At 33.9% G+C, this 25,071-nt stretch overlaps 1 protein-coding gene across 1 annotated transcript in view; it reads right to left on the reverse strand.

Annotated features, from left to right (window-relative positions):
* BLTP3B (bridge-like lipid transfer protein family member 3B) overlaps positions 1–25,071 on the reverse strand; it is a 99,219-nt gene that overhangs the window by 31,635 nt on the left and 42,513 nt on the right. The window contains 8 exon segments of the mRNA XM_082634591.1: positions 2,748–2,889; positions 5,844–5,962; positions 6,493–6,675; positions 8,175–8,258; positions 13,132–13,312; positions 17,937–18,107; positions 20,374–20,514; positions 21,368–21,557. Coding sequence (XP_082490717.1) covers positions 2,748–2,889; positions 5,844–5,962; positions 6,493–6,675; positions 8,175–8,258; positions 13,132–13,312; positions 17,937–18,107; positions 20,374–20,514; positions 21,368–21,557 — 1,211 coding nt within the window.

Here is a 25,071-nt window from a genome sequence, read left to right on the forward strand (position 1 = left end):
CCACAACTACTGAGCCTGTGCTCTAGAGCCTGCGAGCCACAACTACTGAGCCTGTGTGCCACAACTACTGAAGCCCACGCGCCTAGAGCCCATGCTCTGCGACAAGAGAAGCCAACGCAATAAGAAGCCCTCACACTGCAACGAAGAGTAACCCCTGCTCACCGCAACTAAAGAAAGCCCACGCACAGCAATGAAGACCCAATGCAGCCAAAAATAAATAAATAAATTTAAATATATATATATTTATATATATAAACAGAAACATCTTATTGGGATGTGGAGGTGCTTATCTCTGAGGATAGTAAGGAAGTGGGTTGCTGAAGCGATCATGTCAAGGGAAGAAAGGGGAGGGAATCTCAAATATAGATTGAGTGATGATGGCAGCCACAGAGAGAACTAGAGAGCAAATGTAGTCCAGGATAGAAGAACCCTGACTGCATATCTGGGATAGAGGAAGAAACCTGGTACACTAAGCAGTAGAAAGATCTACTTGCAGTTTCTAACAGGGGTCTACTTATGAAATAGATTATTATATAGCTATTAAAGATATTTAAAATGAACTTGTAGAAACTAGGATCATTAAGGGAAAAGGACAGGATGTAAATCAAATATGTTAAAGAAACGCATACCTTAAAAACAGGACTAACAACACTATACTTATTGTTATGGTCTGAAATGCATCCCCTCAAAATTGATATGCTGAAGTTCTAACCCCTAATACCTCAGAATTAGCTGTATTTGGAGACAGGGCTTTTAAAGAGGCAATTATGGTAAAAATGAGTTCATATGGGTGGGCTCTAGTCCAATATGACAGGTGCCATAAGAAGAGCTTAAAAAATGGACACACACAGAGGAAAGACCATGTGAGAAGACAGCCATCTACAAGCCAACGAAAGAGGTATCTGAGGAAACAACCCTGTCAACACTCTGACCAAGAACTTCTAGCCTCCAGAACTGTGAGGAAATAAATTTGTTGTTTAAACCACCCAGTCTGTGGTATTTTATTATGGCAGCCTTAGCAAACTGATACACTTATGTTAGTAGAAGTTGTCTCTAAATTGTAGGCTCACAGGCATTTTTAAAATTTTTGGCATTTTCTTTTTTTTTTAATATAATGAATGTATGTTACATTTACAATTATAAAAAAAGGTTATATATTTTTAAAGTTGGATCGCTTAACAGAAAGACAAAATGTGAGGACTGAAAATGGATCCCTATACACGGGGATTCAGTATACTATGTTCTTTACTTTTATATCTGTTTGAAAATTTCCATAATAAAAAGTTGAAAACAGTTAAAGGTAAGCAACCAATTTCACTCCTAGGTGGCTAAGATTTAAATTGCTGGGAAGGAGTTTTATATTTTTATCAGAAAAAAACATATAGATTATAGAATGGGATTATAATTCCCTTGGCGCATGTTAACAAAACTGATAGAAATAAACCTAGATTAGAAGTCTGAAATCCTGGAAACTATAGGCTTTAGACTGAAGAAAAGTTACTAGTTCAATGAGTGAGACATTATTTAAGGAAAACAATTTGGGGGATGGGTGTTGGAAACAATGGGATTATCCAATTACAGGTAAATAGTTGTGAATAACCTGGGGAGGCAGTGAAATATAGTTGGGGGGGAAAGGTAGGAAGAATTTTGTTTTAGAAGACCTATACTTGAGTTTCAGCTGTGCCATTTTATTTTTCATAAGGTGCTGAGCAAATGCCTTAACCTATCTTAATTTTCTCACTGTTTCAGTCAAGGAGGTAGAAGAGAAAACAAATTTGAAATACACAAAAGAATACTGAAAAGCATGAAGATGGTGAGGAGATTAGATGCTAAAAGGTCATTACAAATGAGGATTAAAATGATAAAATAGTTTGACATCTCTTTCTCCAAAGTAATTTCTTTCTCCAAAGGATATATATTTTTTTATTTAACAACAAAGGCATGAGCATCAGAAATTCCCTTTGAAACTAAAAACCTATATTAACTGAATATTAAACAAATGAGCTAAGTAGGTCAAAGAATCTGAAGTTCCACTTAAAAAAATTTTTTTCCCTCCAATAATATAACCTATTTCATTTAAACACTTTTTCTCAACTATGATTTTCAACCAAAATAATGAAAAAGGTACCACATAAACAAAGGTAAATTTTAGTTTGAAGAATTAGATGAACTGAGACAATAGCAAAGAATACAAATGTATAATCATAAAGTAGCTTACAAATAAAAATTCATGTAATTCAATGTTTCTAACAAAAGACAGTGCCAAAAGTTGTCCAAGGTATACATTTGGGTATCAAAACCTAGCCTCCCAAATTCTCTATAACTAAAAGGATAACTTCACTATTCATTTTTTAATGAAACAGTTTTATGTAGCTGAAAAATAAAGTTTTACTGAAGAAAAAAAAATGACCTTATTCTATAATAACCTAACCCTCATTCATTCTTTCATTTAACAACAGCTACTAAAAACAAAAATGAGTCAAACCTCAGGGATAAAATGAAGCATGAATACTACATGGTTCCTGATATCAAGGATGCTACAAGCTAGTAAGGGAAAAGAACATATGAACAAATAATAAGTACGTAAAAATGCTATACTAGAATTATATACTAAACACAATGATTACAAGGGCAAAGAACAATGGACTTTTTTCTTTTTTCACATTTATAATACTTGAAAACTTAGCAAGAAAAAATCAACTTCCCAAGTAATGGACAAACAATAACAAAAAAGGAAACTCTCTTACTTGGAAAATCCTTTCCATCTGGATAGTAATATTCTGTGAATTCTATATAGACAGCTGACATTTCTTGTGGAAGATACAGGGATTTTTTATTGCAAGAAATCATACTTTTGGGGGAAGAACGACATTGTTCTGCTGTAGAGACCTGAAAAAATAATTAAGTTTATTGAAGTAACACTAAACAAAGCCCTTTCCAAAGAATTTATGCAACATGGACAGTACTTCAAACTCTTAAAACTACTTCCAATAATTAATTAATTGCCAATGTAATCTTTATCATATATTTAATTTCATATTAAATTATTTTAAAATAATACCAATTAACTTATTCATAAAACTATAACCTCTTTGGATTCTTATTAATTACAAAGTCAACTCTGTACAATTTTCTTTGCAAACTTACTACTTTGAGCCTTACAATAACAGAATATTTCTGTAAGACAATACAAATAAGTTAAGTGGCACAGTCAGGACACAGATACAAGTCCTCAAGACTAGACTGCTTCCCAACTATGTACTTTATAATAGTTCTTTACCATAATTCATTATTATGAAAAATAATATAATTATATACAGAGCTTTAGTTTAGAATAACAGAAAAATTACAGAGACAGACAGTGGTGATGGTTGTACAACAATGTGAACATACTTAATGCCAATGAACTGTATACTTAAAAATGGTTAAAATGATAAATGTTATGTCATGTATATTTTACCACAATAAAAATTAATTTAAAAATAACAGTACACTATAAATGCTCCTGTCAAATAGTTTGAGCTCTTAAATTATTTTTCCAAAAAGACTATTAGTTTTAAGATTCATGTTACACATTTTTCACTCTCTGCCCGAAACAGCTAATCTATAATCACATCAAAAACTTGTATACTGGGCCTCCCTGGTGGCGCAGTGGTTGAGAGTCCGCCTGCCGATGCAGGGGATACGGGTTCGTGCCCCGGTCTGGGAGGATCCCATATGCCGCGGAGCGGCTGGGCCCGTGAGCCATGGCCGCTGAGCCTGTGCATCCGGAGCCTGTGCTCCGCAACGGGAGAGGCCACAACAGTGAGAGGCCCGCGTACGGAAGAAAAAAAAAAAAAAAAAAAAAAAAAAAAAAACTTGTATACTAATTTCTCCAAAGTTCAACCAATAGCATTTTATCAGTTTCATTTATTTATGCTTGTTTAGCAAGGGATATATCTCAAGGTTATTTTTTTTCACTCACTCAACAAACATGTATATTTCTCATGTGAAGTGGAATGACTCTTCAATGTTTTACTTGTTTCCCCTTGAATAAATTGCTAATCAAACCTTTGATCATTTGTACAGTCTTCATAAATTGAAGTCAGTTCCTTACATTGTCTAATAAGAAGCTTTTCTCTGCATACATGGAAACAAATTCTTTTCAACTCCAGAGTGTCAAGTTATTTTATATAGTAGACAATAGCTTTTTTCCTTTTTCTTTTAATAGTTAAAAAGTTATTCAAATTGGGATGAACATACTATCTTATTTTCTTCCAGTTACTTTTGTTTGTTTTGTTCTGATGTATTCGTGTATGTGGGATTTCTTTATTGTATTTCATTCTCAATCATATGGGATTATGGGTGATTCCCCTTCCCCATTTCCATATGAATTTATTCAAATATAATACATTATATAGAGAACATAAAGAAAGAAGCAATTTCACAATAAGAAAGTAACTCTTAAATCAGGGTATCTCAGAATTGGCACTATTGATATTTGGGGCCAGATAACTTTGTTATGGGGGCTGTCCAGTGCATTGTAGAATGTTCAGCAGCAACACGGATCTCTACCCACTAGATGCCAGCAGCAACCCCCTCCAGCTGTGACAACAAAAATTGTCCTGAGACATTGCCAAATGTCCTCTGGAGGGCAAAACTGGCCCCAGTTGAAAACTACTGAGTAAAATGAAAACTTTTCAGATAAAACTAAGTCTCAAAGACACAGACTTATCAAAATATACAAGAACAATTCACAAATGATAATACATACTTGAAATCCTTTATTTAAAAAAAAAAGGGGTCATATTTTTACCGTGTTGGTCTCAAAGATTGGGATGTTAGACCATGTTGTACCGATTATAGCCTGAATAAGAATGTTAGTATAAATAGGACAGAGTTCTTAGCTATAAAATTATGTTCACAGTATAATCAATACTTAGTAGTTAATTAAGCAAAAATCGTATTTTAGTTTATTCCACTAAGACCTTTGTGAAATAAGGAATCTGGCCTACAAAGAGAGGTCTGGCCTTTGTCCCTACTCTTGGGAGGTAATTCATTTTTTTTTTTTCATGTTTTCGTCTTAAATTTTTTTTGGCTGCATCGCATGGCAAGTGGGATCTTAGTTCCCCGACCAGGGATCGAACCCATGCCCCCTGAAATGGAAGGCAGAGTCTTAGCCACTGGACTGCTGGGAAAGTCCTGGGAGGTAATTCTAAAACCTAGGAATTTCCTATTCATGGTAGACCCCTGAGACCACAGCTGATAGTTTATGCTCACAAGATGACTCAGAATGGGACTGACCACACTTGATAGTCTTAGTAGTGTTTAAGACCACCTGTAGAGACTGAGTTCAATTATGTGGGCAATATTTCATACATATTGTTACATGTTCATTCTGGGAGGCTAATGTGTCCTAGGGACAAGGAAATTCTGAATTTGGAACCCTTTGAAACTCCACTCTGTTCTGTCTTCCTATGGCTGGTTCTAACTTGTATTCCTGCCTTGTAATAAATGTGACTCTGAGTATAACTGATTTCAGCGAGTTCTTTAAGTTTTTCTAGTAAATTCTCGAATCTGAGGGTAGTTTAGGGAAACCCCAGAAACTACAGTTGGTGTCAGAAGTCTTGTGCAGACTTGGCAGTCTGGCAAACTGTGCCCTTAACCTCACAGTTTGCCTAATTCTGGGTAACCATATAAGTGAAAATTAATGAACTGGTATTTTCTATTCTGTCTAATTTAGTCATTTCACAAAACTGTTCAAGATGTTTTTAAATAAAATGGTGGTACTGGTTTATAAGAGTTGTTTGCAGGAGATTCTAAAGGTGTTTATCAGAAGATTTAATTTAAGAAATAAAACATACCTGGTATATATTGAAATCTGCAAGTCTAACCACAACAGAACTAGACATTAACTTAACTTTGGATTGTTGAGGTAACACTGTAGGCGTTTTGGAAGTCCCTTTCAGAGTTGAGTCTTTCTCTGTGGGAAACAAAAATTCCTTTTAATTTATAGTAAAATTATTTTTACCAGTCACTCTTTTATTACTAAGACAGCTACTAGAAATATAGATGAACCCTAATTTCTCAAACAAGGTAACATATGTGGAAATACTTTATATATAAACTGATATAAGAACATAAGTTATTATGATGATTACTCTTTTATTTTGTGATAATTATTCTTTAAATGGGAATCATACTTATATCACATTGAAGAAACTCTCATACAATAACTTTTGGGTGGAATTCTTGTTAAAAAGAGAAATCACCTGTCATTTAAGAGTCTGAATTATTCTACATGGGTATTACTTTTATTAGTAATATTAATTTAAAAAGTGCTTTGATCTATAAGCCTATGATCTGAATGAGGTACAGGCTTTTTAGACATTAATTAAACACCATATTTATTTACAGAAAATATCATATGGGGAACACACACACACATTCACACACATACACACACCCAATTAATATTAGGGGAATGACATAATGTTGTTAGAGGTAAAATACCTGTTTGTGTGTGCTGGGGAGAGGCATGTGTTGGGGATTTAGGAGGTGAACCTACATCATGATCCTTTACAGCCTGTTTAAGCATTTCAACGTTGCACTCAAATTCATGTAACAACTCGTTGGCCCAACCATTTTTTATTTTCGTTGCATCACTAAAATACATCCAATGATTACAACTATCTCCTGTAAAATGAATAACAAGTATTTCACTGAAAAATGCACACTTTTCATTTATTCCATTATAGCAGAGCTTCTAATGATAAATATTCATTTTCTCAAGGGATTCTTAAATCTTCCAATAAATTTGAAGATTTCACCTACCACAGACATTAATCTTCCTAGAAAATATGAGTAAAACATTTAGAATGGAGGGAAAGAGTGTCAAAAGCAAATAACCTGGGAGGGTTTCTGTTTAGAACCCATCTTAGGTAGAACATCACTCGAAGTTTCAATAAGAAGCAGCAATGCTGGTCAACCTTCACTGAATGCTCAACCCCTGGCATGCCTCCATTGAATAGAATCCCAGTAAATACCATACAGGAAAAAGTCTCTTCATCAGAGATTTGTTGTAAAGTGAGTAACTGCAGTCATACACACACACACACACACACACACACACACACACACATATGTATGTATATGTGTATATATATATCACATATAGGATTTTTGGAGGAAAAATTTTAAATCAGGATTATTAGGTTTATCTGTAGCAATTAAGAAAAGGAGTATCTACATAAAAGGTTTAAGAAAATAAAACCCACTTTATGACTAAAAGTTTTACCTTCTAAATAGGAATGATTTCTAAGGTACAAATTATTTTCAGTATATGTAAATCACTTATGAATCAGGAGGTCAGACTGTAAGACAAAGCCCTTCAAACAAAACTCTAAACAAATAGTACAACCTTTAAATTCTACCAGGTACTGACACAGAAATGACAAACACTGAGAAATTGAAATTTGTGAAGAGAAAAATTTTATCATATTTTAAAAGTTCTAGAAAACTCATTATAGTTATTTGTTTTTTCTTATTTGTATGAATTAAAAAATAAAAAGCCACATATCACCAAAATGCAGAGATGGGTATAAGGTCCAATTACTTAATTTGGCCATAAACATCCATATTTTTGTTTTTATTATTTTGGGGGGAAAGTGCCTATCAATATGTGATTATTAAAGAACCTATTAACTCCTAACTATTGATGAAATTTAGAAAATACAAAAAAGTTTTTAAAAAAAGGTTCCTGGACTCCTACAATTTAACTAAAATCACTGTTATCCTTTTGCTTTATTTTCTTTTTTGATTTTTGAATATATATAATTAAAAAATTCAAAACATTAATAACTTGCTTTTGTCATAATTAACAAAATAGCACAAATATATGTCTTCTATATTCTAATTTTTTAACGTTTTAAATCAGTTTACAATATTTTCAATTTCTAACAATTATATTTACTAATAATCTATATAAACCTCAACATAAGATGCATGAATATTTTCCATGGCAATTATATTTTCTTGGTAAGATACTGCCGGGGAGGGGGGGAATAATAAATGCCTTGATCTCTTTTCTCCTTAAAAAATTAAAACAAAATAATAAAATAACAACAAAACAAAATAAATTGGCTATATAATTTAAAAGCAAGATTTACATCTTTTAAATAAACTGTTATACAAACCTGCTTTGTGATAAGGATAATAATCTATAGTTAGCTGTGTAAAAGACAGTTGCATAGCCCCTCCAGTAATACGTCTGTTTGACTCTGGGAAAAGAAAAAGATGAAATTGAAAGAGAGACAGAGAAAGAAGTATTAAGCAAATATAAGAAACATTTCATTTACCATACCTGCAGTCCAAGCAGTGATAACTGTCTCTCTGTTACCAAGGTTAATACAATAAGGATTTTAAGAAATGCAATTCAGGGATTTCCCTGGTGGTCCAGTGGTTAAGCATCCGCTTTGCAATGCAGGGGACGCCGGTTCGATCCCTGGTCCGGGAACTATGTTCCCACATGTTGCAGGGCAACTAAGCCCTCACGTCACAACTAGAGAGCCTGCATGCCACAACTACAGAGCCCACGTGCTCTGGAACCTGCACGCCACAACTAGAGAGAAGCCTGTGCACCACAATGAAAGATCCTGCGTGCCACACCAAGTCCCAATGCAGACAATAAATAAATATTTTTTTTAAAAGGAAGAAATGCAATTCAACCTAGTAAGTATTTATTGAGCCCCTATCCCCTGCAAGGTACTAAGCTAAAAGGTGAGGATACAAGAATAGCAGAACTTTTATATTTACAGATCTAACCATATGCCAAACATTGTTTTATATTTTTTAAGTGTACTTATTCATTTGCTCTTCATGGCAACCCTATGAAATAGATACCATTAATATTATGCCTATTTTCTAGATAAGAAAATTAAGTAAATAGGCCAAGGTCATACAATCAGTTAGTGTAAGGCTGGTTTTGAAACCAGGAAATCCTAACCACTGCCTTATATCATCCTGCCTCTTGTTGAAGAAGCAATTGAATCTACTAGGTTAGGTAAGTTTTCTAAAGTCACATAGTTATGTTAAGATTGGAAGTATCTAAAAAAATATATTTTTTTCCATTTCAAATGTTCTAATTCTGTAAATATTTATTGATATAATCCACGTAAAAAAAGCTCTTGGGGTTCTTAATAGTTTTTGAGAGCGTAAAGTGGTCCTGAGACTAAAAAGCTTGAGAATTACTAAGCCAGGCTTATCAGAAAAACTTAAGATTGCTAGTTTTTTACTGCCATTTAATTATGGGTATATCATAATAGAGCAAAAGCATGGATCCTCGCTCTTAGAATAAGCTTCTGTCATCTAGTTGGGCAGAAGCTTAGATAATTTCTTAGATATGGTATTTGGAATAGAATCTATGCTTTTAGAATCTATCAGACAAAAAATAAAACAACCTCCCCAAAACACCCTTAAGTAAATGTAGTTGGTCTTATTTAAATGCCACTGAATAGAATGTGGCATTAATGTTTGCCCCTTTGTTTAAAATGTGATTCTTCAAAATAAAATTTAGAGATCACGTCTCTCACATTTTTGAAATAAATGCTATTTGGCAGGGCTTCCATTTGTCCTAGTCTTTCTATTGCTTTTTGGGATGTCAAAACACCCTTAAACAGCTCTTTAGGGTTAGAAGTTCTCTTTTTTTGGCACTTTGCCTTCCCTTCTAATGCTACTAAAGGTTGGATCATTAGAAAGTTGACCAATAGATATATTCCACCCACGGTTATCACCTCAAGGTGAGGCTATGAAACTCCTTATATGGATAGCCATATTCCTTCTACCTGAAAATAAAGCTTTAGAAAAATAAAACTTTAGGGCTCTGTACAACAAGGTTTGTACCACTTATTATATTCCAAGTAATTTTCTAGATGCTTTACAAATGTTGACCCATTTAAATCTTGTAACAATCTTATGAAGGGCCAATGAAATTGAAGAACATAGAGGTTAAGTTACTCATTCAAGGTCACACAGCTGTTGCATGGTAGAGAGTCCAGACAATCTGACTTCAGACATGTGTCATTAACCAGGATAGTATGCTGAAATAGTCCTTTAATTGGGGATAATTTTAAAAATAATATTTCAAATGAAGAGTTCCTTGATTTTGGTGGACATAATTAAATTTACTTGTGCTTTGGACAAATACGCTTATGCTTATAAAACTTCTGAGAAGAGATTCAGGAGCAACTGAAGGCACAGTGGATAGAAGTTGCAAAGATTTGGAGTTGCCAGAAATCTAGTTATGCTGCTCAAACTCTGCCAGTAAAATATCCAAGAATGGCAGAAGTATGAGAACCCTGGTTCTCTGGTACTAGTGACAAATGCCTTTGAAATTTCATGCTTTCTTTTGTAAATGTTCTTGAATTCTGCAAACTATAATACTATATTTTAATACAAAAATCATGTTTTAAATGACTCCTCATTGAAAATAAATGATGCTCCAAGAAGAAAAAAAAAAAGATTGGAATTATCTAGAACTCAGTTTCTCTTTTGTTATGTCTGTTCATTTATTTTGTTTTTTAGATTCCACATATAAGTGAAATCATACAGTATTTGTCAATAGGTGATTGCCAGAGGGCAGGGGGATAGAGGAAGAAGAAAAATAGTTGAGGGAGATTAAGTGGTACAAACTTCCAGTTGTGAAATAAATGAGTCATGGGTATGAAATGTACAGTGTGGGGAATATAGTCAATAATTACATAGTATCTTTGTATGGGGACAGATCATAACTAGACTTATCACGGTGATCATTTTGAAATGTACAGAGATAACGAATCACTGTTGTGTAATAGGAACTAACATAGTGCTGTAGGTGAACTAAACTTCAAAAGCAAACAAACTCATAGAAAAAGAGACCAGATTTGTGGTTACAAGAGGCAAGGGGTGGGGGAAGGGAGAATGCGATGAAGGCAGTCAAAAGGTACAAACTTTCAGTTATAAGATAAATAAGTACTAGGAATATAATGTACAACATGATAAATGTAATTAACACTGCCATATGTTGTACATGAAAGTTAAGAGAATAAATCCTAAGAGTTCTCATACAAGGAAAATTTATTTTTAATTTCTTTAATTTTGTATCTACGTGAGATGATGATGGTCACTAAACTTACTGTGATAATCATTTCATGATGTATGTAAGTCAAATCATTATGCTGTCTGCCTTAAACTTATACAGTGCTGTATGTCAATTATATCTCAATAAAACTAGAAGAAAAAATAAAAATAAAAAATAAAAAGGTAAAAAAGAAATCCGAAGTAGATGAAAAGCCAGTGTAACTCCAACAGAAAAATCAAACATTAAAACAACATAGACAAATCAAATACAAATTAGTATAGAGCTATGTACACACTCTCTATATTAATTTGTTAACTGCAATTTATCTCAACCGGCAGAATTTCTAGTACAGATCTACAATCCCTTATTTAAAACCCTTGGAGCCAAATGTTTCAGAATTCAGAACTGTTTTAGATCTTATTAAAGTAATGTACGTACATCTGTGTATACATACATATATATGTATGTATAAAAACACAACACTGCCAGCAGGTTCTGAGGCAGCACTAAGTAACAAAAGATAGTAATTCTGCAGCAAAACTCAAGTATTTACACTAAGTGGGTATAAGAAAGATGATAAATAGCAACATGCTCATTTAGATGAAGTTTTGCCAGCATATGAATTCTTTACAACCTTATGAAAAAGCATTTCAGACCCTTCTGGATTTTAGAATAGCAGAGAACTGATTATAGATCTTTAAGATGAGGAAGCTATTTTGGTGGAGGGGTTTTCTCCTTAAATAACATCATTTAGCTTATTCTATGAGGGAATATAGAGGGAGGAATATAAAAGAGCTGAGAAAACACTTCTGGTTTTTTGCTGATCACTTAACCTTGACCCCTCATTTTGTTATTTTGGTTTGTTTAACTTTTTTGATTTTCCTTTCAAATCACTAAAGCAGAAGATGCCAACTACAAGCCAAATGACACAAAGGTAGACAAACAAAAGACAGCAAATCTCTCTCCAAACTCCAAATCTTCCTTACCTTTTCTGCTCCACCCTTTTATCTGGTCGCTGATATCTGGCTGCCCTTTCTGAGAAGGCAAGGTAACTTCTATTGCTAAGTATAGGAGCAACAGAAGTTACAGGAGTTGGTCTCAATATTCACTCTCTCAGCTTTAAAAATTCAGAGCAACAACTTTCATAGACATAGATTCTGATTCAGGTCTGAGGCTCCAGGTTGGATGTCTCCATTTAAAAAAGATTCTCAGCTTGATTCTCATGCTCACCAAGGTGTGAGAAACACTGTCCTAGAGGCAGGACTACCTGATGAATCCTTCCAACACTTATGGGCCAGAGACACTCTCTGGAGGAGAAAAAGAAATGCCCAGCACCTAGAGTATGGAACCACAGATTTTCAAAGTGACCAAGAGCAGCTCGCTGTTAACCCCATTACCTGTGTTTACTAAATAGGGAAAAATAAGAGAAGCAAAAGCTAAAAGGAAAGAAAAAACCTTCTTAACTGGGATTTAGCTTCCTGACCAAATTTAGGGAGGATCTGGAGTAAGGAGACACAAGAAATGTTAAACAGCCACATAGTTGTGTTTATATGCACATAGGGTCAGAAAAATGTAGATAAACCATCATGCTGAAAATACATGTGCATTGCTTTTTGGCCTTTTGGCTAAGATCAAGTGAAAATACATGTGCAAATAATTATGAATTGAGTATGGACTAAAATTTAATTTACAGACAATTTCAAAATTATGAAAAAGTTAATTCAAAGGCAAGTCTAATTTTTCATCAACCTCTCAGGATGTCAGTCGTGAAAAAAAACCCGAATTTTACCATTAGCATTGACAGCTAACAATTAATTATGCTGAGGTACTAACTATTAAAGCAAAATAAAATTTTATACCAATATACAATGCTTAAAATTACACCTGTCATCTACATACCTCAATGAATGATAAAATTATGACTAGTTATCTTAAGAGTACAGACTACATATTGCATATGATAAACAATCCAGATGTGTAGTAAGTTCTAGAAAAACCAAAAATAGTTTCAAATAGCAGCTTTTATTATTTATTACCTTTCTCTTTAGCATGAATATCATCACATATGTGTAGATCTAGATGAGAAATCACTAAATGATGGGAGGTTTCTTTAACATCAAAGTCACTGAATAGTTTCACAATTGCATCATTTAGATCAGGAGCATTTGAAGTCTGTGGTGTCTTCACTTGCTGGGTAGATGGGGCTACTGTAGAGCTCTAAAAGATTCAAAACTGCCTTAGCACTGCAAGTTAAATATTTGACATTCCCCACTCAAAAAAACTTAAATATTTTTAGTAATAAAGTCATAAAAAATAAGCAAATACATTTTCTTTTGTATCAGTAACTCAGTTTTCTAAAATATTTTCTGAATTATGTAGGAATAAAACTAAAACCTAAAAACTGGAGAACTGTAAATAATTTGAATATGAACCCAATACGTTTTAATAAATATTTGAATAGCTATATTTATAGCCCTTCCTGTTTTAGAAAATATATTTTTAACTATTAAAGGAAGCTTATTTAAATATTATTAGTTTTATATATTGAAAAAGAAAACAAATGTGAGCCCTGTATACATCAGCTATATACACTATTGTATGTCCTGTAGAAATAAATCATTACTTTGTAAAAGCACTTGTGATATTATTTAGTACTATACGTGCTCTCATGCCTCTTATGAGGTGTGGTATGTCCTCTGAACTTGGATATCTGAAGAAGCCAGAAAGCAGAAAAGATTTATAACAGATTGTGAGTTCACATTCTTTTCTCCCCAAAGAGAAAAAACAGAATACTGTTGAAGTATAAAGACATCTGTGAACCTCCAACAGCCTAAATTAACTCTGCATACATAAGAATACTGTGAGATGATATGTACGTTAGCCATAGAACTATACATGAAACTCTGGTAACAATTAACAAAATGAAGACAAGATTTTTTATTAAAAATATTTTAAAATTTTCTAATTAAGAACAGTTCATTAAAAGTATAGTTATTTACAGAAAATTAAAGTACTATATACATATAGCTTGTACACAATATACATATTCTTTTTTTTTTTTTTTTTTTTTTGCCGTACGCGGGCCTCTCACTGTTGTGGGCTCTCCCGTTGTGGAGCACAGGCTCTGGACGCGCAGGCTCAGAGGCCATGGCTCACGGGCCTAGCCGCTCCGCGGCATGTGGGATCTTCCCAGACCGGGGCGCGAACCCGTGCCCACTGCATCAGCAGGCAGACTCTCAACCACTGCGCCACCAGGGAAGCCCATATATTCTTAATAGTAAGAACTATGGTCATACTGTAAAAGAATTTCAAAGTGTACTCAGTAAATGAGAATCTATCAGTGAAAATGATTGGGGCCCACAGTATTTAAAGAAAAGCAAAGATGAAATATAGTTGTGAAGGCTTAAATTCTAGGGGCTCAAGTAAGCTTTTTTACTAATTAACCGTTAAACTGATTTCCATCAGAAAAATCACTTTTTCTTATGTTTTCCCCCATCTACTTTCAAAGCCTTCCAGACTATTATTTATGTCTATGATGGTACTGTTTTGAAAGAAAACACTCTCCTGTATTTCTTTAATCATGTATCCTCTTTTTCATCAAGACAAATACTGATACAAATAAAAACATAAGCATTATGTTTTCTTTTTCAATATATAAAACTAATAATATTTAAATAAGCTTCCTTTAATAGTTAAAAATATATTTTCTAAAACAGGAAGGGCTATAAATATAGCTATTCAAATATTTAATCTCCCTACAAACACTTTTCTTCATACTGAGGTAGATTTAGGTTTTTGGATGCCATTTGTGGGGGGAAAAGTGGGCCACTATAAACTCTTTTGCCTCATGAATAATCTTAAAAAACTCTTAATTTTCAAGTTTGTAAAGCTCTCAAGTTATAAAGTTGAGCAAAGGAAAACTGTCACCTACTTCACTCTCTAATGCACTCTCTTGGTACCTCAAGTGATCAGGACATTCTGTATGATAACTAAAGTAGTGACGTGACAACTACTACCCAAGAAAGAAACTCCACAGTAATGTGAATGGTTAAGTACATCTACCATAAAATATTATGGTGTGACAAAAAATACTAATTACAAATACTAATGACATGGAAGAAAACTATAGCCATTTGCTCCTACATCCTTACTAAAACTAGGAAAAAATGCAGATGCTTAGACAAAAAATCTGTAAGGAAATACCTCAAAATGCTAACACTGGTTTTGTTATGGTGGTAGGATTACAGAATTTTGTCCTTGTTCCTAGTTTCCTAATCTGTATCTTTATCTAGCTTCCTAATCTACATTCTATTTTATATAAACATATCCACATATTGCACAAGGAAGAGCTACAGTAACATCAACACTTTGTCTATTGGTCTTTAATTTCAATTACCATCTCTGTTAATGACATCCTAAACTACATAAATCCTTATTGCAAGCCTTAACAGACTAGTGTTTATGTTTATGATGGTAATACTGTAAAATATTATCTCCCGTACTTCTTTAATTATTTTTCCCACTCCAAAATGGAACTCATTATTACCTTTTCTCAGCCTTACCTCCCCTAATCAAACCTGCTTCCTTCTGCATTTACTCTATTGGCTAATGGAATTACCAATTATTTGAAAAGTTCTCAATTCTTCTCTCTTCTTTATCCTCAACTGGTGAAAGACTCAGATGTCTTTCCCCAATTTGGCTTGTTTTTTCTTCTTTCAAACCATTACCAGAGGTCCAAGTCCACCCCTCCCCCAGAATCGCAATCTTCCTACTCTTCAGTCTACCCTCTATAATACCACCATGTCATACTTGACTTTTGTTTCCTATTTAAAAACTTCCATTGGCTTCTGCATGCCTATAGGAAAAGTAAACATATAATGCTCATCATGTCTAGTTGCCACTTACTTCTGCTTAAACTCAGGCTACATGCCTAGGAAAACTCTATTCTACACTATGGTCCAGTATTCTGTTCATCAAACTTTTAAAATTAGGTTCCCTTGAAGAATTATGAAGACATGTTATTGGATAAATATTAATTATTGGTAGAATGATACAGGGTTCACCATCAATTCTCTGTTTTTATCGTTTAAAGCTCTGGGAAACTTTGTTCACATAAATAAGTAGATTAGAATGAAATGAATTTTGTTTTACCAATGTGACACGATTCTTTGAACTCTTTCAAGTTACATGCCAGGATTCACAAAGTGATCTATTGTAAAAAATTATTTTTAATAGTCTAGCAGCTGACATTTATTAAACTTCCTTCAAATGTGTTGAAAGCAAAGAAGTGGGAATCACCTAATTTTTAGTCTGTCATGGGTCATTCACTTCCAACATGGACAGCAATATTTCAAATTGCCTGTCTTATTTTCCAGAGGTTTTTGAGTCAAAACCCTCCCTTCCCAACCCCCCACCCCCAACAAATCCATCAGAGTAAGAATGAGGATGAGTAAGAAGAATGCCTTTCATTTGTAAAAGAGTTATTATGGAAAGGGAGAACCAGTCTGACAACTTAACACAAGAACATTCTCAGTAGCCCAAATTTAAGAAGCGTACACATCAAAATGGAAGATGTGAAACAATTTCTTTAAAGCTTGGAAAGTTGTCATATATTCACAAGGCATGTGCACCTCACTCTCAAAAACAATGCTCTAGGAACACCAAACCCCTTATTTTTATCAGAAAATACCATGCTCCTTAACACCATCATACTTTTGCAGATTCTATTTCCTCATCCAAAATACCCTTTCCCTCACCTGAAAACTTCTACTCATTTTTAAGACTTAACTTCATTATCCTCTTTGTGAAACCTTTCCAAACTCCACAAGCAGTTGATTAAAACTTCTCTGTGCTTCTATAATCTCCTCATCCCCATTTTTAATTTTGCACTCTAGCATATACGTTGAACTGCAATGATTTGTTTTATATTTGATTCCCCATTACACTGAGATCCTTGAGGGCAGGATCAGGCAATATTTATTTTTACATCCACAGCATGTAGCCCTGCACCTTATGACAAAGCAGACAGGCAGTAAACAATGCCAATTTGATAGTAACAGGAAAGCCCATGCACCAGCCAGATCACCAAGTTATATATCTAAGATGTAATTACTCTGTTTCTAATGAAATAATTCATAGAAGTATGATTTCACAATATCCTTTAAGTCTTTATTGGATAGATATAAAAAGTCAATCATACTTATAAAATTATCAAAAGACGCTACACATTGGGATTTTCAATGTCCCTTCTACAAAAATCTTCATGTCAAATTCTCAGAATTTACTACTAGGAAAGATTAGAAAATCTTTTTCTTTTAAGAAAAAACTAGTAATGCGTCTGATTTTAAGAAAGTGATCAATAAATAGCTTCCCCCACTTTCGTCCCAGCCATCAGACAATTCTAACAGTTTTGTGTTCAACTTCAGCAATTCCCTAGGGCTTTAGTTTCCTATTTTAATATTAATCCTTACATTCTTTCCCTTGACTATAATTACCCAGGTTTTTACCCTTTGCACTTACTTTAGTAATTTTTAAATTGTATTTTTTTAACTTCCTGAAAAGAAGTATTTATAACATCAAAATACTTTTATGTTATCAGTAACTCTGATGCCAAGCACAGACCTCCGAACAAGATAAGCACTATATAGACAGAAATACATTTAATATATGCTTTCATATAGATACCATGTAGGTAAAATTAATATAATAAGATATATAAGAAGATTCTTGGACTCAAAGTATTATAATCTATTTTGCATAAAGAAAACAACCAACCATTCTGATTTTTAAACCATTTACATATAAACTGAAGTGCTTTTCCTATTAACATATAATAGCATACCTGTGTAGGTTCAGGAGCCATACTCTTCCTTTGTTCTGTTGATTTTTCTATTGCTTCACTAAGAGATTTCGCATATTGTACCATAGCCTTCAACTGGGAATCCGTTAAAACCCATAATAAGTCATCCAGCATTAGAACTAACTTTGTTGCAATGACATTGCAGTCCTTTAACTGTCAGGAAAAAAATGATTCATAAAATTAAGACAAGAAATAAAACTTATAATGCACTTGTATCTTTTAAAAGTTTTAAATTTTTCAATGGTTTAAATATGGATCCTTCCTTATTCACCAAATATTTATTGAGTTCCTATAATATGGAAGGAATATCTCCTAGTATTGGAGATACAGTGGTAAAAAAGACTGACAGAATCCTGTACTTTAACAGGAACAAGTTATATAGGTACAAGTATTTATATAATTTAATTTTTCATTTATAGCTAATAAATCATATAATTACCTATGTTAATTCAACCCCAGTTGACCCTTGAACAATGCGGGGGTTAATGCATATAACTTATAGTCGGCCCTCTGTATCCAAGGTTCCTCCGTATCCAAGGTTCCTCCACATCCACAGATTTAGGCAACCTCAGACCATGTAGTACTGTACTATTTACTATTGAAAAATATCCACATATAAGTGGAACCATGCAGTTCAAAACTGTGTTGTTCAAGGGTCAACTGTAATTCTAGTAGAAAAAGGGGAATTAAAATTAATTAAAGGGACTTCCCTGGTGGTCCAGTGGTAAAGAACCTGCCTTACAATGGGGCTTCCCTGGTGGCGCAGTGGTTGAGAGTCTGCCTGCTAATGCAGGGGACACGGGTTCGAGCCCTGGTCTGGGAGGATTCCACATGCCACGGAGCAACTAGGCCCGTGAGCCACAACTACTGAGCCTGCGCGTCTGGAGCCTGCGCTCCGCAACAAGAGAGGCCACGATGGTGAGAGGCCCGCGCACCGCGATGAAGAGTGGCCCCCGCTTGCCACAACTAGAGAAAGCCCTCGCACAGAAACGAAGACCCAACACAGCAAAAATAAATAAATAAAAGTTAATAAATAAATAAATAAATAAAAATTTAAAAAAGCCCAATTATAAAGCTACAGTAATCAAGAGAGTATAATTAAAAAAAAAAAAAAAAAAGAACCTGCCTTACAATGCAGGGGATGCTGGTTCGATCCCTGGGCGGGGAACTAAGATCCTACACGAGTGGGGCAACTAAGCCCATGCACCACAACTACCGGGCTCACACGCCTCAACTAGAGCCCACGCACCGCAAACTACAGAGCCCACGTGCTCTGGAACCCACAGGTCACAAATACAGAGCCCACGCACCCTGGAGCCTGCGCGCCACAACTAGAGAAGAGAAAACCCGCACGTCACAACTAGAGAGAAGCCCGTGCGCCACAACGAAAGATCCCATATGCCTCAACTAAGACCCGATGCAGCCAAAAATAAATAAATCTTAAAAAAAAAAATTTAATTAAAAACTGAAATGCTATTTTAACCATATTTCACATTTTAGAATATCTGTATTGTCATACTCTGAAAAATTCTTTTCAATTTAATTTAGTACAGTGATTTGTGTCTGGTACTAGAAAACATATTGTTGAGATTTTAATTGAGCCAAGTTTTTAAAAAAGTCATTACTCCTCCTCATTAAATTTCATCACAATCCACAGTGGACTCTCAAATACTGACATCCTTAAGTAGCTATTGTCCCTATTTATCTAAATTACCAGTCATATCTTAACCTTCTAAAACTAGTTGTTTTGGTTACTAATAGTGAAGACTTTACCGTTTACCCACTCCTGAGCAAGATTCAATAAGGAGAAATAAAATTATAAAACAGTTCATGTTCAATAAATACTTGGTAACTGAGAAATCTATTCAGTTTATCAAAAATAAAAATCTGCAGGCTTCCCTGGTGGCACAGTGGTTAAGAAACTGCCTGCCAATGCAGGGGACATGGGTTCGAGCCCTGGTCTGGGAAGATCCCACATGCCACGGAGCAACTAAGCCCGTGCACCACAACTACTGAGCCTGTGCTCTAGAGCCCGTGCTCCACAACAAGAGAAGCCACCACAATAAGGAAGCCTGTGCACCACAACGAAGAGTAGCCCCCACTCGCGGCAACTGGAGAAAGCCCACATGCAGCAACGAAGACCCAACGCAGCCAAAAATAAATTAATTAAATTAATTAATTTTTTAAAAAGACCCTATTTCCAAATAAAGTCACATTAAAAAAATCTAAATATTAAACTTAGAAACCTAAAAAATGTTATCATTACACTAGATTTCTTCAAATATTGCTTGAGGCACTATATTTCCTTTTATTTTGCACTGTTTTAATATGCCAATATTTCAGCTAAAAAATAATTTTAAATTTCTCATCAATTCTAATAGTTACCACATAAATCATAAAGGTAACCCTGTTGACTTACTCTTCTTTTAAGTGTGACTCTGATTTTTGATTGGTTGGTTATTAATCGAACAGGAGCACACATAATTTCAAGATGTGAGCTTTGGGTAGCATCTGCCTCTATTCGAATCATCTGCCAATTTATTTCCTTAAAGGTCAAAACCTAAAGAGAATATAGAGATTAGCTTCACTTACACAAAACAGAATAAGAAAAATGTAGATTTGTAAAAACAAAATTATTATAAAAATGTATCTCTTCACTAATTTTCATATGACATTCTAGATCTATTCACTATGCTTTAATTTTTTTTAATTGTAGAATTCCAAATTCAGTAACACATCTTCATAATTATATTCATCATCTGTAAAGCTGTTAACAGTTTTATTCTAAGTAATTTAATTTTAATATAAAGCACAAAGAACACTTGAATTATGTAACCAAGAAAATTTTTAAAACATATTTTAGTTATGTATATTTAAAATTCAATTCTGAGAAGCTAAGAAGTTAAAATAGGACTCATTAACTCTGTAAGTTGAAATATTACAGTAAAAACATTAAAATATGCACATTATATAATTAAATGATTAAAAGCAGTACAGAGAAAAGTATAGTTAAAGGGCAAAAGTAAATCTAGTAGTATGTGAATATAAGCAACCATAAAAAGTAATTATTTTAAATATACTTTAAAAATTTATTTATTAAAAAAATTTAAAAAAAAATTTTTTTTACATTTTTATTGGAGAGAGTGGTATGGACTTATATATACTACCAAATGTAAAATAGATAGCTAGTGGGAAGCAGCCACATAGCACAGGGAGATCAGCTAGGTGCTTTGTGACCACCTAGAGGGGTGGGATAGGGACGGTGGGAGGGAGACCCAAGAGGGAGGAGATACGGGGATATATGTATATGTATAGCTGATTTACTTTGTTATAAAGCAGAAACTAACACACCATTGTATAATCAATGACTAAAACATTTTTTAAACAAAGAAAGAAAAGGAAAAAATCTTTACCTCTCCTCTCTGTGGATCCTGAATACGAGCAAATCTTAAATCTCCATGTTCCCAGTTCGCATTTACACTATAGATCCGTAGCTGGGAAAGTTCAAAGGATGCATTGAAGGCTTTTGCTCCAATGCGGATGACAATGGAATTTACAGAAACAGTAATTCCCTCAACTACTTTTTCAGCAAAGCCGTATTCACTGGGAAAACAAAGCAGAACAAAATATAATGCACTATAACCAAAATAAAATCATTAGAAGTGAAAAAGTTTTGTTAATATTCTCACACAAGTACACAAACTGCCATAATAGTATTCATTTTTGTTTAACAAAACACATTTTTGTTAAAACAATAATCTAGTCTGGTTACATGTAAGTTACAAAAAAAAAAACAATGTTTTTCTCAAAATGATAAAAGGTTTTTAAAATTGGAAGTTACTCTCTAAATTATTATAATCACCTTCCAAAGTTGCCTATTCTCAAAAAGCATTAGTGCAGACAACTGGCATCAACGAAGTAAGTAAGAGGGCTAAATTCTTGACACAAAGAAGGTTGCAGAGGCCAAGTGGAATATAATCTCATAATTTAGAAATAAGGTCAGAAAAAGTTCACATTCTCTAGTTCAATTCAGCAAGTATTGAGCATCTACAATGGGAATGATGCTAGGACATAAAGAAAACCAAAGTAGAGTAGTGGTGTTACAGGGTTTGCAAGTTACTTGGGTAGGAAAAAAAACACATATCCTAGCAACTGAAACATGAGGCAGTCTGTAATTAAGTGTTTTTAAAAAGGAATCATCAGTACACTTGGTAGAGGAAGAAACTGTTTATAGTTAATGAGAAATATATCCAGGAAAGAAAGATGAACTTTCCTCAAGGAGGGATGAAAAGGAAGGGAAATCTTAGAATAGGGAAAAGCATGAGCAAAGACATGGAGAATAATAAAGTAAAGGTCACATTTCAAGAATGGTAAGTACAGTATGACTTGAATATAGACTATCAGTATATTTTGGCAGGGGGGTGGTGAAAGTTTGCCAAATTGGCACCTTACTTCAATTATGACCATTATTCCTAAATCTATATCACTATCCAGATCTCTTGCTGTAACTTCAGACTGTAAAATTCAAATGTCCACCAGACAGCTCTACCTGGCTGCCTCTCACACATTTCAAAGCCAACACGCATAAAAGTGAGGCCATCATTTTTAATGATCATGCACACTGCTCCTCTATACCTGCTGCTATGCTTCTTGATTTACTATCTTAATGAATAAATAAAATTACTCATCTTTTCTAAAATTTAGATGACATCTTTTAAATCAGGTACACTTTGTAGGTTATATGTAGATTGCATGAAATAATGCATATGAACCACATAGCCCATTTCTGGACTCATGATACTGAAAAAGATATAACTGTTATTTATAGTATTATAAATAGTAGTATATTATTATTAATACTATTGGAAGTCTCTGAGCCTCAGTTTCATCATTTGTAAAATGAAAATCATACCTATTTCAAAAGGTTGCTGTGGTCCTTAAGTGAAATGGTATATGTGTAGTAATTTATATGGTCCTTGGCTTGACTGAGGTAATTTTGTTATTTAAAAAAAAAAGGTGGTTGTCTACCTGGGGTTTAGAAAATTGAGAATTGAAGAGGAAGACCTCATCAGCATCCTAGGGAGGAGTTGCTGTGATCCTAAGGACAAATACTGGTCACTTAGACAGAAATATTCCTGGAGTTGGAAGAATATTTCTATAATAATTATCTGGGAATACCCTTTGGAATATCCAAATCCATCTACTCTAATCTATGCACATTAAAAAGTGCTACAATTGTACTGGACAATTTACCATCAGAAGGGTGAAGGTGGACTCAATGACTAATGTCTACATGTTTCTGGTTTATGTCATCCATTATAAATGAAATTTCAGTTTACAAATAAGTCTCTTCTGAGTTTGGTTAATCTTCACTTAGATGTTTATCTCCTTCATGTGAAGTGATAAAATCAAATTTCTGAATTTACAAAGTTTCCTAGACCATCAATCTGTGGGAGCGTTGTTAGCCTACAGGTTCTGCACAGAAGGAAGGGCCACCTTATTAATTGTTAATTTCCCTCTATTTTTAATCTCTTAGCTAGAAATAAAATCAAATAGATCAGTGTTTCCTTAAATTGCATGACTATAAAGAATTGTTGAAAATACATATTCATATTCTTGATAACAATTCTAGACCTAATGAATCATAATTTTAAAAGAGGAGCCTAAAAAACTCTGTGAATTTCATAAGCACCCTAAATGATTGCTACAATTAGGCAAGTCTGGAAAACATAGAAATAGATTAACATACTACCATACAATATAAGGATTACCATCATATGATTACAAAGCCAAAATTATAAAGCTTGTTGATACTATAAAAACATGAATTGGGAAGAACACTATCAACTACACTTAGCATACAATAAGAAAATACCTAATTTCTGCCATACCTAATTAAAATAGATCATTTGTTTATAGCAACTTTCCTGATCTTCTTTTGCCCTTTTAATAGTCTAATAAACATCTCAACTTTTTCTCCAATTTTTCTGAGTCTAGCCAATTTTAAGATCAACTGCTCCAACCTACTCTATCTAACCTGAAATCATAATCTAAACTTTAAAATCTCAAATTGCTGGAAAATATGTAAACTACAAAGAAGTTAATGTGAAAGCTCTTTTCCCCATCACTATTACATATAGTCCAAATATAAACTGTATATCTGATAAATCTGGCCTTCAGTCAACTCTCAGCAGTGGATGGATCGCCATTTGATTCCCACACGAAAAGCCACTGATCAGACTGCAGGTATTCTCACAGAATGCATTAATAAATGGTGGCTCAACCTTGGTGAAAGAGGAGGGAAATATGAGAGTGCAAGAAAGAGAGTATGTGTGTGTATCTGTATGTGCATGTTCATTCTCAGGAAGAGTTTATCACTGGTTTTATACAGCACCTAGAATACTGTAAATGTTCAGGGCTGCCATGTTGTACAACTTGAGGAGGCACTAATCACATTAAAATCAATGTAAATGTTTTACATGAATAGCTGCACCATCCAAAAATAGTGCAGAAAACCTGTTTTGAGGAAATGATATATAATACAAGATCCAAATTTACTGAACGCAAAGATTAATAGGCAAGTTTTTGAAGATCTATTTTTTAAGAACTATTCTAACTTCTCAAGGCAGCTTTGTGAAATGCTCCCTATGCTCCTACTTTATTAACATCTGATTTTTATCTATCAAAATTCAATCTGTGTAAAGTGTGAGCATTCTATATTTAATGAATTTTAGAGTAATCCGAAAGGTCTATAATTTTTTAAGGCATCAACTTAACTCTTAAGAGTCATTAAAATTCCACTGATGCATAGAACAAATGTTATACAGAGAAAGTATTCAGAGACCAAGTAAGAGACTATCTGATTTAGAATGCCTAAGCTCTTCTTTCATTTTCTGCTACTGCTCTGCATTTGACTGATCATTAGTATTTAATATCAAGGAAAGCAAGATGAATAAAAGAGGCTAAAAATCAATTCTGCTACTTTTGCAACGTATTTACTGAAACTGTAAAATGTTTGATGGGAGAAGTGACTAAAATAGAAACTGAAGTTAGGAAATTTTACTTTATGTCCCATTACTGCAGATAACAGGAAAAAAATTCCCTTTGCCAGTCATAC

Source organism: Mesoplodon mirus (assembly GCF_964341445.2).
Source record: "Mesoplodon mirus genome assembly, chromosome: 11".
In the NCBI taxonomy this organism is placed as follows: Eukaryota; Metazoa; Chordata; class Mammalia; order Artiodactyla; family Ziphiidae; genus Mesoplodon; species Mesoplodon mirus.